This window comes from Mus caroli, chromosome 1 (genome assembly GCF_900094665.2).
Source record: "Mus caroli chromosome 1, CAROLI_EIJ_v1.1, whole genome shotgun sequence".
Classification (NCBI taxonomy): Eukaryota; Metazoa; Chordata; class Mammalia; order Rodentia; family Muridae; genus Mus; species Mus caroli.
Window position 1 is genome coordinate 6228863 of NC_034570.1, and position 13943 is coordinate 6242805.

General features: G+C 37.8%; 1 protein-coding gene across 8 annotated transcripts in view; it reads left to right on the top strand.

Moving 5' to 3' along the window:
* Positions 1–13943, top strand: part of Cspp1 (centrosome and spindle pole associated protein 1) — a 104987-nt gene that overhangs the window by 26245 nt on the left and 64799 nt on the right. For 6 of the 8 annotated variants that reach the window (XM_029475063.1, XM_029475064.1, XM_029475065.1 and 3 more), the window contains exons 4-8: positions 4030–4133; positions 5140–5163; positions 9377–9457; positions 10367–10465; positions 11247–11653. In XM_029475063.1, the coding sequence (XP_029330923.1) occupies positions 4030–4133; positions 5140–5163; positions 9377–9457; positions 10367–10465; positions 11247–11653 (715 nt within the window). The remainder of the gene's footprint in view (positions 1–4029; positions 4134–5139; positions 5164–9376; positions 9458–10366; positions 10466–11246; positions 11654–13943) is intronic. The other 2 variants (XM_021171227.2, XM_029475080.1) reach the window with 1 other exon arrangement.

Below are 13943 nucleotides of genomic sequence, written 5' to 3' on the forward strand. Positions count from 1 at the left end.
GTTTCTCTGTGTAGCCCTGGCTGTCCTGGCACTCACTTTGTAGACCAGGCTGGCCTCGAACTCAGAAATCCACCTGCCTCTGCCTCCCGAGTGCTGGGACTAAAGGCGTGCGCCACCACGCCCGGCTTATACTTTGTTTTTATTTGCTTTCCCACACTATTGCCCTTCCCTGTGCTCCCTTAACCTCATGCTGAACACATTAAAAAACCAAAACATTGTATTTACTTATGACATGGGGGTGGCAGTCCTGTGGTGGTTGAGGTCAGTTCTCTCAGTTCTTTGTGTGGAGGTGAGCTGAGGCTGTCAGGTGGGCAGCAAGTGCCTTCCCCCCTGAGCCATCTCACTGCTCTTAAGTACAGCTTTTCTTGTTTTTAAACTATGTTTATTATTGCGTGTATGTATGAAATGTGGGCATGAGAACCCAGGCACATGTGTGAAGATGAGAGAACAGTTTTCAAGAGATGAAATTCTCCTTCTCATGGGACCCAAGCATGGAAATCAGGGTGCCAGGCATTCTGGGCAAGGGTTTTACATGCGGGACCAAGTATCTATTGGGTGCTTTCGTTGCTTCTTTTCAGAATTCTCTTTTCAGTTTATTAGCCCACTTACTGATTGGGTGATTTGCTTGTTTGGCAGGTTTTAAGGTTCTGTGTTATTCCATTATCCTAGATATTCATCCTTTGGTGTGTGGTTGGCAAAGGTTTTTTCCTTCTGTAGGCTGTCTTCACTTCAGTGATTGCTACCTTTCCTGTGCAGGAGTGTGGTGTTTCCATTTCATCCTATTTGCCAGTTCTTGAATTATTTCCTGAATAGTTGGTGAAAACTGTTGCCTGTGCTATATCTTTGTCTTAGTTAGGGATTCATTGCTGACTCCTGTCTACCTGTGTCTAGCTTGTTCTCTCTTCAAGTTGTCTCTGTAAATCTCTCCTGGGAAAACTGCCTCCTCTTTTCTTTGCCCTGCTTTCTATAACTGTCCCAGGAAAACTGCCTCCTCCTCCTCTCTCCCATTGCACTGCATGGCTTCCCTTTCCTCTCTCTTCCTGTGAGAGTTGGGCAGATCCTATTCTGTCAAGTCTTTCTCTGATTCCTCACTTTTTCTAGCACTCAGACATCACTTTTAAACATTGATGCTTCTATCTACAAACTAACTTTACCTTCATTGTTTGAGATTACAGGTGTGTACTAAAGGCATCTTTATTCCAGCCAGAGGGATTAAAGGTGTGTGCTAAGGCTAAGTCACACTACAACTAGAAACAGGCATTTTCAGTAAATAACATAATCCCAGGGTTCACAGTGTGATCAAATACCCTGCAACAATGCTTGGCTGATTTCAACATGGCTGACTGATTTTAACAAACAAATTTCAAAATAATTTTATGGAAAATTGGGGAAGATCATCCAAAAGAAGTACATGTTTTGTCATTTAAAAAGAATATAAGAAAAGAGGTGGCAGAATAATTTTGTATTGCTCTAAAATTTAGGTAATGGCAAAATGGAGGGAGTGTAAAGATTCAGATTAGCAAAGAGAGGTTATTGATGCTGAGCATGTATGTATTTCTTGTGGCATAATTATTATTACTCACTGCAGATGAGTGCTGACTCGTGACCTTGCATGAGTTCAGTGAGTCTTTTCAGTAGCACTGCAGCGGAGACTTGGACAGTGTAGCGCTCACATCTTCATAAGCCACCTGCCAATGCAGAGGCTTGTAATTACTTCCTGTAATCGCTCGCGTTTGTTACTTGTTACATAGCACTTTCTCATGGACGTATGTTATGAAAGGAAGTAAATGCTGTCTAGGAATTTGTTTCATGTAGTGTTTATTGTGAGTGCTTTCTTAGGAGGCAAATTCAAAGAATGATTGTGTGCTTTAGGTTTAAATATATTTTATCCCACAATTTTTACAGAAGTCTAATACTTTTTGACTGTTGGCCCTGAAACATAATGTTAACTGTCAGTGTCACTGATGCTTATTTGAAATGACATCACTTTAAGTGACCTTAAGATGACACTAGTATTTTTCTTGCTCCTAGAATCATCAGGAACAGCAACCACGTAAGCCTCACTGTGTGTTAGCTCAGGGTTAGAGGCCGCTGCTACTACTTTATAGAGATGAATAGTTACATTGTTTTGTACATTCAGTTTTATTCATTTCAATTTTACTTTATTATGATCATTTGTATGACCTGTGTGAATGTGGGGTGCAGGAACTGTAGAAGGCTTGGATGCCAGACAACTTACTGGAGTTGGTTCTCCCTTTCTGTGAGTTCCAGAGATTGAACTCATGTCACCAGGCCCTTTTGTTTTTTATGACCCACTTGAAACAATATAAGGTTTTAGTACTAGATTACAAAATAATTAGATGGTATTTTATGTTGGCTAAACCTAAAATTTACATGTATGTTTATATTAATATATTTATTCTTTGAGACTAGGTCTCACCGTGTAGCTCCTCCTGACTTACAGCTTGCTTTATAGACCAGACTGGCCTCAAACTTGGAGATCCACTGCCTCTGCTTCTTGAATACTGCAATTAAAGGGGTTTACTACCCTTCCCAGTTTATAATAGATTTACTAATAATACAGGAAGTATTCTGTATGATTGCTTGCTAAGATAGTGTTACAAAATAGTATTTGAATTAGCAGTGGAAACCTAATACACTTTTTTTTTTTTTTTTTTTTTTTTTTTTGCATACTGGGGATTGTATCAGGGCTTTGTGCCCATTAGGCCGGTGCTTTCTATTCCTGAGTTATATTCTTAGACTTCTTCACTTCTGAGACAGAATCTCAAAGTTGCCCAGACTGGGCTCTGGTTCATTCCAGCACAGTCAAGCCTTAAACTTACAGTTTTCAGTCTGCTTCAGCTTTGGAGTAGTTGGTTTATAAAGGTGAAATGCTCTTAGTAACGTTGAGCTTAATAGGGTCAGTAATTTATAAATGATCATGTTTCAACTGTTAACTCCAGTTCTTCCAGGGAGGCCACAGATAGAATTAAAAATTATGGTAAGACACAGTAAGAATGACTTCCAGGAAGCAGCAGGCTGCCTATTTCCAGCTTGGGAAAGCTGGTCCCAGAGGAAGGCACCACTGTTGAGCACTGTTGTCATTCTCTCCTTGACATCACAGAGCATCCATTGTGATCCTGTGTCACAGACATGACACTCTGCTTATCAGTTACTGTTCTCTCTGCAGTTGAACTGCGAAGTACTAGGAGAGGATGACATTAATTAAACTAAAACTAAATGAAGCAAATTAATTAAATTTCTTGCTTTAATTTCCCTGTCTTCTGGAAAATAAGATAGCTGGGCTGGTGATGTAGCTCAGTTGGTAGAATGCTTGCCTAGAATGCATATCTGCCCATTTTTAGTACCCTTAGCACCATTTAAACTGGGTCATCTTAGCACTTGGGAGATGGAGGGAGGAGAATTGGAAGTTCAAGTCCATTTTTGGCTACACGAGGTTCAGTCCAGTCTCAAAATAATAGCAACAACAATAGAAACAGAGCCGGGCGTGGTGGCGCACGCCTTTAATCCCAGCACTCGGGAGGCAGAGGCAGAGGCAGGCGGATTTTTGAGTTCGAGGCCAGCCTGGTCTACAAAGTGAGTTCCAGGACAGCCAGGGCTACACAGAGAAACCCTGTCTCAAAGGACCAAACAAAACAAAACAAACAAAACCCAATAAAAACAAAGGAAAAGATGAAAAAACAAGATGCTAAATGATAATTTAAACAGGGGAAAATAATATACACTTGTACACATCGTTACATACGCAATAACCTAAAATTATTTTAATGTAGGTACATTAAAAAACTCTGAAGGAGACACAAGAAATACAATGTTCTGGGCAAGGAAACAGGATGGCTTGGGTTCACAAGTGGGAATAATATTCACTGCTACATCTATGTATCACCCACTGAAGCATTCAAAATAGGAAACCTGATTCCAGGCCTTGCGTGCTTTATTATAGGAGGGAGAACTTCATTGATATTGATTTGAAAAGGAATCTGCGACTTAAGCTGTTTTCTTTTTTAGGAATTGAATATGGCTTAAGTTTACCACTTGGAGAAGATTATGAACAGAAGAAACATAAATTAAAAGAAGAATTGAGGCAAGATTATAGACGCTATCTTACTCAGGTAAGTTGTTCTGTTAGAGAGTTGTATTTTGTCTATTTAAATTTATTCCTAATATTTACTTTTGAGAAGTGTTGATCATGAGTGATATCTGGCCAACTAGTGAAAAATAAATTCTTGGTGGAAAAATGTGAAAACATGTTGTGGATTAATAGACTCTCCCTGGAGCAACAAGGTCCTGGGTTTAGTCTCTAGCACAGGAGGGTGTTTTACTAGGGAAATGGATTTTAATATTAAAGGAGATTAACAGCTGTTAAACAGTGGTTGTTTCTGTAAAGCTATCTTTGTCTAAAGAAGCATATCCACTATTCCCCACAATGTATTAAAATGACCTGAAGGGTTTTAGATAGTAATTACTTTTTCTTTTGATAAGTGTATAAATTTTCTGTTAACAGTTTTATTAACTACTACATTCTGTCATTTTTTTTTTTTTTTTTTTTAAATCACTGTGACAAAGTATCCGAGAAAAACAGTGTGAGAGAAAAGATTTTAGAGGTGCAGTCTGGGTCAGCTGTGGGCCTGTGGTAGGGGCATTCTACAGAACAAAATAATATCATGGCCAGCAGCAAGGGTCTGGATAAGAAACAGCCCCCATTGATGAGTCCCCTTGCTCCAGCAAGGCTGGACCAACCAGTTCCCAACACCTTCCAACATAATAGCCAGTAACTGGAGGTCAGCCTTCAACAGGAGCCTTTTGGGACATGTCATAGTCAAGTCTTACCAGCTTTAACAGCTTTGCTTTATGATTTAATAGTTTTATTTAGGAGAACCCCTTTGCAATTATCAAATTATCTATTAATAGGCTTATGATTAGGTTTTATAATGTAGTTTCCTTTATAAGTTATAAAAATACGTTAAGCAATCATGATTCTGGCTATTCACAATACTCTTGGCTTTTCCATGCTTTATAAATACTTGTTTCAAGTTGCCTTTAACTGACTTGTAATTGGAAAGAACAGACTTTACTGAATACATGTTATCATCAATGGTTTGTCTCTCTCCACTCTAGGGCATTACACAAGCAAAAACAAAGGTAGGGTTGCCTGCATAATGGTCTCCTTTAGTTTGTTTTTAAAAAGATATAATAGCTTATCATTTGCACTTATGTGATTCAAATCAAGTAGAAAAATGGCTTCTTTTGTGTTTCGAGGCTTTTGAGTGGCAGCTTTCTGTGTCTGTGTTTGCCAAGATGACAGTCCACACTTTACAGTTGTCTATTGATATGGTCATGACTTTGATTTCCGCTTTGCATTTGTTTTCATTGCTTCCTTTATAAATGTCCTGGAACTGTTGCGTGCTTGCTTTTTAGCTTGTCTATTTCTGTTCCACAATTTATACTGGTGATAATATAAATAGTCAAGATAATTTAAAATGTCTTGAACTATCTATTGTCATGATTTGGATTACTTGATATTTTTGTACTGAGTCAGGCTGATCACATTTGTTAGTGTATGTGGGAAAACAGCACCAGATAATAGTTTTACAAGCTACTACAAGATACTGCCATACATTTGATCACTCAACTAATGTTTAAAAACCACCAGTAGTTAAATATAGTATAGATCATGTCTTCAAGGGGTTTAGGATTTAGCTGTGGATATATTTCATCAAGATCAGAAAATGTTCATTATAGCAAGATGTCCTGATAAAGCATTACAGAACAGGTAGAATTTGAATATTCAAAAGGCTAAATTAAAAAAAAAGCTTTTTAAATGGAGGATATAGACTGAAGAAATTGTGAACTGTAGGCTTTTGGTTCATTTGAATGAGACATTTACCAGCCTGATTAGCTGGATGATGGAGGATGGAGAAAGAGTGGTGTGGATAGAGAGGACTGTGATGCTGAAAGGCCGTCCATGTGATAGGCTGTGGTGAATGTTCAGGAGGGGATAACTGTTGTAGGACAGCTACTTGTACTTGTTAGAGACTCATTAACTTAAAGTCTACAGCTTCTCTGAACTTGTACTAATTTCCAGTCTGTTGTTTATGATGCTTTCCAGAACAATCCTATGGCTAACTAAATATTTGTCTCCTTACTAACTTTTGAGGAAAAATTCTAATTCCTTCAGTGTGCCATGCCTTTCCTGCTCTAGCTTGACTTCCTAGGCCTGTACCTCACACCTTTCCTGCTCTACCCAACTCTTACTCATACGTGTATGATTAGACAAAGAAGGTGGGGGACTGGGCATGTCTTGTCACAACAGCTTGTGAGACTTGGCTCTGGAAGGCAGTGCACTGTCTGCCTTCCAGAGCTCAGAGGTGCAAGAATGAAAGGCAGATGGAGGAGCCAGACAGAAGGGCTAGCCAAAGGTGGACCAAGGCTAGCCAGCCTTTCTCAAAAACAGCTGGTATACCCAATATCAGATAAAACACAATCTGAGGGATAGAGATGTAGCTGTGTAGTACAGCACTTGCCTTGCATGCATAAGGCCCGAAGCTGTAGCCCTAATACCACAAAAAAGAGAAATGGTCTGCTCAGTGGCTGGCTGAACACTGTGTGTTCCTTTAACAGCTTTCCAGCAGGCTTGAGATGATCACTGTGTTGGCAGTCCCACAGTGGTGGCTATGGTCATGTCAGGCTGGGTGGATAGTCACGTGAGCAGGCATGAAAAGAAATTGTCTTTTTAAAAAGGAAAGTGCAAGTGATCAAGGGAGCACAAATCTTTACCCCAAAGAAGTTGTTTTTGTGATGGGTTAATTAGAGTACAGCTGTAAAGTAGTGGTATTTTCTTAGAACCTTTGGGTGGTATCTGAGCAGGTAGTAGTTAAAAACAAAAAAAGTACCTGGGTATGGAGAGGAAGCTATGGGTTCTCTGGTTCTTGCGGGTAGATATGATTTCCAAGTCTGTTCTTGGGTCTCTTGTACTTTCAGACTGATAAATTGTGTGAATACTAATAATAAAAGAGCTAAGCATAGTGGCACAGGACTGTAATCCCAGTACTCAGGAGGTGGAGGTCAAGGATCAGGAACTCAAAGCCATCCTGGGATCCATTGCAATGTTGAGGCTAGCTTAAGCTCCATGAAACCTTGCAAAAAAACAAAAGAAGTGGGTGAGGGAAGGAAAGAACAAAACAGAGAATAACACTGCGCATGGATGTACACACTTGTAAGGTTAGCACTAGAAGAACAGGGGCAGGAGGATTTCTGTAAGTATGAGGTCAGCCTGAAGTACAGAAGGAAACTGTCTCAAAACCAAAACACAGCCTGCAGTGGTGGTGCACACTTTTAATCCCAGCACTCAGGAGGCAGAGGGAGTATGAGGCCAGCCTGGACTACAGAGCAGGTTTCAGGACAGCCAGGGCTACACAGAGAAACCCTGTCTTAGCAAACATCAAGCAAACAAACAAAGAAACAAACAAAACAGTGTAAAAGTTCAATGTAACCGTTGCTAGGGAGAACCACTAAAGAACAGATACTACGGTTTTGTTTTTGTTTCTTCTAATTTTAGAATAAAGGATGCTTGGTGTTCTCATTGAGCAGATTGAACAGTTTTTAAATTGAATCAGTAAATTAATTTCATGTGTTCATAGCTCTTCTTGAATCTTCAGCTTTCTATTTGGTGTTTACTTGGTGTTTTCACTTTGAAATAGTGCTCATCTGCTGTGTGTTAAAAACATCCTAGAACATGTCCAAAAGGAGCTCAGGAGTACCATTTCCATTCTTTTGCTATAGAAGCTTACACTTTCCATAGCTTGCTCTTTTTATTTTAGTAATTTATTTTGATTATAGCAGTTATGACCTGATGGATCCCAAATGTATGAAAGAGTTACAGTATTTACTAATTCAGGTTCTTATGGTCAGATATGGTGGCACATTAACCGGGGCCGGGGAAGGAGTCAGGAGGCCAGGAAGGCAGAGGGCTGGGGGCAGGGTGTACTGGGTAGGGAGCAGGGGGCACAGGGGGCACAGGGGGCGCAGGGGCTTTTTTTTTTGTTATGATTAGATGTGTTGGGTAGCTGGGCATGATAGTGAGCAAAGGGAGGAGCCAGTCAGGCCTTGTTAGTTTCTTTGAACAGAGAAGCTTGTTAGAGTCCCATACTAACTTTCAAATTAGTTTTTGTAACTTTAGATTTATTGGAATTTCATTAGTGGCTTGATTTATATATAGTCCATTTACTTTCCATAGACAGACAGTCTGTTATCAAACATCCCATGTTTTTAATATAATGCTACCTAAGCAGATAGTGCATCATATTGCCGGTATTTGTTTTGTTACTGAAGGATTAGAGGGAACATAAGCTTATTATTGTTTTCTTGACGTTTAAACTAGTAACAGGAAAACATTAAATGGTCAATAATTGTTTAATGATTTCATTCATGCAGGAAATTAGATAGGCCAACAAATACTGATTTAGTAGCTTTTATGATATAGTATTATAGACGATATTACCCATTTTAGAGGTGAAAAAAAAAACGAAACAAAGAAGCTAAGTGACTTATTTAGCATTTTTTACTAAGTAGTCAAAGATTTTTTTCATTTGCTTTATTTAAAATCTTCAAAGAGACTTTATATTTTGTATCCTCTTTGATCCCTACTCTAACTTTGTGTGTAGGACAGGTACCATTCTCACTTTATGGACGAATGTGTATCAGAGAAATTCACTGACTCGGTCAGTGTTGTGTGACTCCTATGTGTGGATGTTAGCTGTAGAAGCTTGAGTTCTACGTCTTTGGATGCGCAGACTGATGCTCAGGAATGTTCACTAATGAGTGCTTAGTGTACATGAATGGAGGACACACAAGTAACAGCATTTGAGGTCTAATTTTGGGATTCTGTGCATACATTGATTTAGATAACTTCAACAAACATCAAAACAGAACACTACAGGCATTCATAAAGATATTGGTGAAGAAGTTAAAAGAATGAAGACTATATACTTAGAGGAATATAAATTGGGAAAAACCAACCCTTTCTATGATTAATCACCTTGATTCAACAGAGTGAGTTCCAGGACAGCCAGGACTGCACAGAGAAAACCTGTCCCCCCCCTTCCAAAAAAAAAAAAAAAAAAAGAGAGAGATATGTATGTGTTGCAAATCTAAGTTAAAGCTTGAATCTCTTTTTCAGGGAGTTGAAGAATTGTTTTCATAGTCATTTTTTGTGTGCTTTGTAGACTAGTCTCTGAATCCATCTCCATTCCATCCTGCTGTGCATTATGGAGCGGATTAGAATATAGAATGTAAAGAAGTTTTGAAACCTAGAAAATCAATGAGCTAATGTATATTTTAATGTGCATATATACAGAAAAATTTCCTATCTACTGGTGAAACAGACCCATCTACTCTGGGAGTTTCTCTTCCTATTGATGAGCGGTTATCTGCCAAGGTAGGTGGATAGGAGTAAGAGTTTCCTGGGGTTACAAAATCATGCAAGAACATACTTTTAATTACATCATTTGTCCCTATTTGAGTATAATCTTTTAAAAAGTCTATGGAATTTCTAGTTGAGTCATTTGAAAACTTATTTTAAACATTAATGATAGATAGTGACATTAGACTTTAATGCGTTCTTTTCTGTATTTCATTTAAGTATTGTTTATTTTAACATTGATATCTGAGTCACAAAGTCTGTGTGATACAGTTATCAGTGACATGGGTGGCTGTGAAAGGGTAGTATTGCTGGATCAGCTGTGTTCTATCACTCCACTGATGCAAACCCTGATTGCCTAAGAAATGGTAGCAACATTAAATAGTATGTAAGACACAATGAACACTTACTAAGTTTCAAAAAGCAGACCTAATTTGTACTCTTTTAGATTGTATTGTTTCAGTAACATTGAACACATTAGGATTTAAGAAAATGTCTTAATGCAAAATATTTGAATAGAGCAGTTCTATTACAGTATTTTAATTTGTGTATGTAATTTTTATCACTCTGTGTTTAATAGCCCTTCTGTAACTTGGGGAATAAGATCTTGGTGGTCGGGGATTACGGAGGGATATGCTACTGATAATCACTGGGACAAAAGAATCAAGATGGCTTATGACTGGAGTAGCTCCAGTCTGTGAGTGACTTCATGTGTTAATGAATCAGACAGCATATATTCATGTATGTTTGCATATGGCAGCAGAGGCTTAGAGAGCTACAGGTTAGCTCCCTGTCTACGCCCTTCAGTGACTTCTTGTCCTTAAAATCATTAGGAGAGCTAAGAGTTCTGATGTGTATGATTCTACTTTCACAGAAAGGCTCCCCTCCTCCCTGAAGTTAACATGGTTTTTCAATTTTTTTGTAAAGGAAAGATTGAAACTTGAACGCAACCGAGAATACAATCAGTTTCTCAGGGGTAAGGCAGAATCCACAGAAAAAGTCAGACAGGTAGAAAAGAATATTGAGGTATGTTTTACTTTTATAAAGTGATCTTTAATATCACCTTTATGAATGGGCTGCTGGCAGGTGGGTGGTGGCGGGGGTCATGTTTGCTCCACCCTCCTTGACTTTGTTTTTGTTTTAACTGGTTTTTAAATTTTGACAGTTTCTAGACTACTTTTTTCATGTAATAGAGTAACTGAAGGATGGAGTTCTTTTTAAAATTTCATTTTTTAAATCATTTAAAAAATATATCATTTTCTCTCCCATCTCCTCCCTTCAACTGTTTCCCTTTCAATTATATGCCTCCTTTTCTTTAATTGTTATTGTTACAAATATATGATGCATAAATACATAAATATAAGCCTGTGGAGTCCATTTAATATTGCCTGTATATATATGAGCACTTGGTTTTGGTGTTGAGTTAGGGTTCATTCTCATGGAAGAGTATCTCTCTCTCTCCTCACCTGTCATTAGTGTGTGTATACTACTCTACCGCTAACTTACAGAGCTCCGCCTGCCTCCTCAGCCTTTATTAAAGGCACGTGTCACTACACTTAGCTGACATAGCATCATTTAACACACATACATGTAATGTGTATGTAATTTTAGGTAAATATAAATTAATGATTTCCTATGGCTTTTTAAAAAGATTCATTTATTTTTCTCTTTAATGGTTTTTTTGGTTAAATATCAAAGTTGAGATATATATTAATTTTAAGGATAGTTATTAGAGTTCTATGTAATAAAGACTTAAATTTTATATGATAATGTCTCATTAAGCTTTTTTTCTTTTTTAATTCAACAGCCTAAGAGTCAAAGAAATAAAAACCCCGTTAGTCAAGGTAAATGTGATCTACCTTTACAAATACAGAGTGCATACACACATTCAGAGGGACCCTCATCCCAAGAGCTGCTAAGCCGGCAAGAGGAGGGCCTATACCGACAGCTAGATGGTGACATTGAATTAAGGAACAGAAGACTGCTGAAACAAACAAATGAAGAAATAGGCATTTCTGGTGCAAAGCATCAAAGCCTTTCCAGCAACGCTGGTGTTCCAGAGAGAAGAGTTCGCAGGTTTAATGAGGGGCGTGTGCTTGACAGACAATATTGTAGAGCTGACCGAGACCCTGATGTAAGTGAAGAAATGGACGAGAGGTTTAGATTTGAAAGTGATTTTGATAGAAGACTCTTGCGAGTGTATACAAATGACAGGTATTTACATCTTCATTTTTATTCTCTTTATTTACTTAATACTGGTGTTTTATAGTTACATTAGGGAAAAGGAGTTTTATGTGCTTTACCGTATTTAATTTAGTTATACTGTTTTGTGAAACACCATTTTATGTGTCATTGAAGGGGGGAGATAAAGAAAACACTCGAAATGGGGACCTTGGTAAAGCTAGAAAGTGAAAAATGTATCCCCTTAATCTAAAAGTGAATGGAAACATTCTTAAAGAGGGGATTTCTTGTCTCAGCTCTGACCAAGTAGGAGAGTAAAACAAACAAACAAACAAACAAACAAACAAAAAGCCCCCAAATCTTGCCTGTGAATTTGAATTGTAAAGCAGCGATGGATTCAGATTCACAGTCTGGACTCCTGTTGCCAGTGGTTCCCAGAGAAAGCCCAAGGCAAGGACAACTCAGGTTGGTTTGGATCATAGCTTCCTAGATGACAACAGGGATAAATGCAGTTCTCTATGCAGTACCTTAAAACTAGGTTGATAGGCATCCTAATCTTAGATGTTAAAATGTATGTAAAAAGGGCCATTGTAACATAGATGAAGTGCAGTTTGTGCCTTTACTACTTGTTCATATTAAGTATCTTTATCTGTGTATTTTTGTTTTTTGTTTTTGTTTTTTTTTTTTTGTTTTTGTTTTTTTTTTTTGATTTTTCGAGACAGGGTTTCTCTGTGTAGCCCTGGCTGTCCTGGCACTCACTTTGTAGACCAGGCTGGCCTCGAACTCAGAAATCCACCTGCCTCTGCTTCCCGAGTGCTGGGATTAAAGGCGTGCGCCACCACGCCCGGCTTATCTGTGTATTTTAAATGGATTTTTATGTAATTGAAATGACATTAACTTTTCAGTCATATTTTCCAGTGTTTTTTTTTTTTTTTACTTCCTTTAACTATTTTGTGATGGAACTTCTTAACTATAGGTCGTTGTTTTTATTTACCATATTACATAACTTGATATATGTTTTCCTAACTATTAGCTATAGAAATACTACGGAGCCTACATTTGTCATTGACCTGCTAACTTGAAAGATTACTTGTAAATTTTGGGGCCTGTTTTGTTTAATAGTCTGAATATTTAATTTTTTAGTATTTTAGAAAATATTATCAGGAATTAATGTTATACTGTCAGTATTTTGATTACTAATAACAATACAAAGCTAACATCTGTCTTTATTCTGTATCTTAGTTTACATAATTTAAATTCAAATTTAATATCAAGAATTAGAAATGTGGATCGTGTACTCTAGTTTCTTTGAAGTGAATCTAATTGTTTGTAGTTCAGGAAACGCTCCAAATCCTTTAATAATATCTTATATTTAAAGTTTTTAAAAGACCTCTCAGTTCTCAGTTTTGGAACCACAATACTCCTGGAATCTTGATGGTGTCTTCTCTGTTCCTGAGAATTTTATAGAACTTTTATTTCCTATTTTTTGATATTTACCTCCAGAATATAATGAGAACATAACTTTAAGTATGGAATTTTATGAGACTTACGACAATTGATGCCTTGCTTTTCACATATGAAATGAAAACAACTTATTGTATTGTAATAATTTGAGGACTGCATCCTAACCTCATGTATCTCATAAATGTCATGACCTTTATCAGCTTCCTTCAATTGTGCTGAGCTTACTTAAGGTTGAGTTCTTATGACCTCCATTCTGAACACTGCTTCTTTACACTAGAAGGCTACGTTTGGTTAATATATCAGCTGCCAATGTTTGCCTGTTCCTCATGTTTCTTGATAATACAGGTTATATATCCACCTCTTCTCATTGACAAAAAGAATTCACATTAGCCATTCCATAGGTTATATTTAATGGGCGTAGTTATTAGTAAATGAAATAACCATATTTATTTTCTGAGATTTCCTTGTTCCCACATTTTTTAAAGTTCAGTTTTGGATCAATTCTACTTTTATAGCGATGCTTTATTTTTATAATTTTGCTATCAGTTTCTTTGTACTTATTTAGCAACTTCCTAAGCATACCTGGTGTATAATGAATGACTGGTACACTTTTCCTTAAAGCTAGGGCAGTGGAAGCTCTCTAGGAGAGAGAGAGCTTTTCTAAAGCCATGGGATTGGTCAGTACTCTTAAACAGTTAGCACAGCGGTCCTCACTGTGGCTGATGCTGTGTAGTCTGTGTGTGTTTGTGTGTGTGTAGTAACTAATGAGGAGAGTCTAAAGCCATGGGATTGGTCAGTACTCTTAAACAGTTAGCACAGCGGTCCTCACTGTGACTGATGCTGTGTAGTCTGTGTGTGT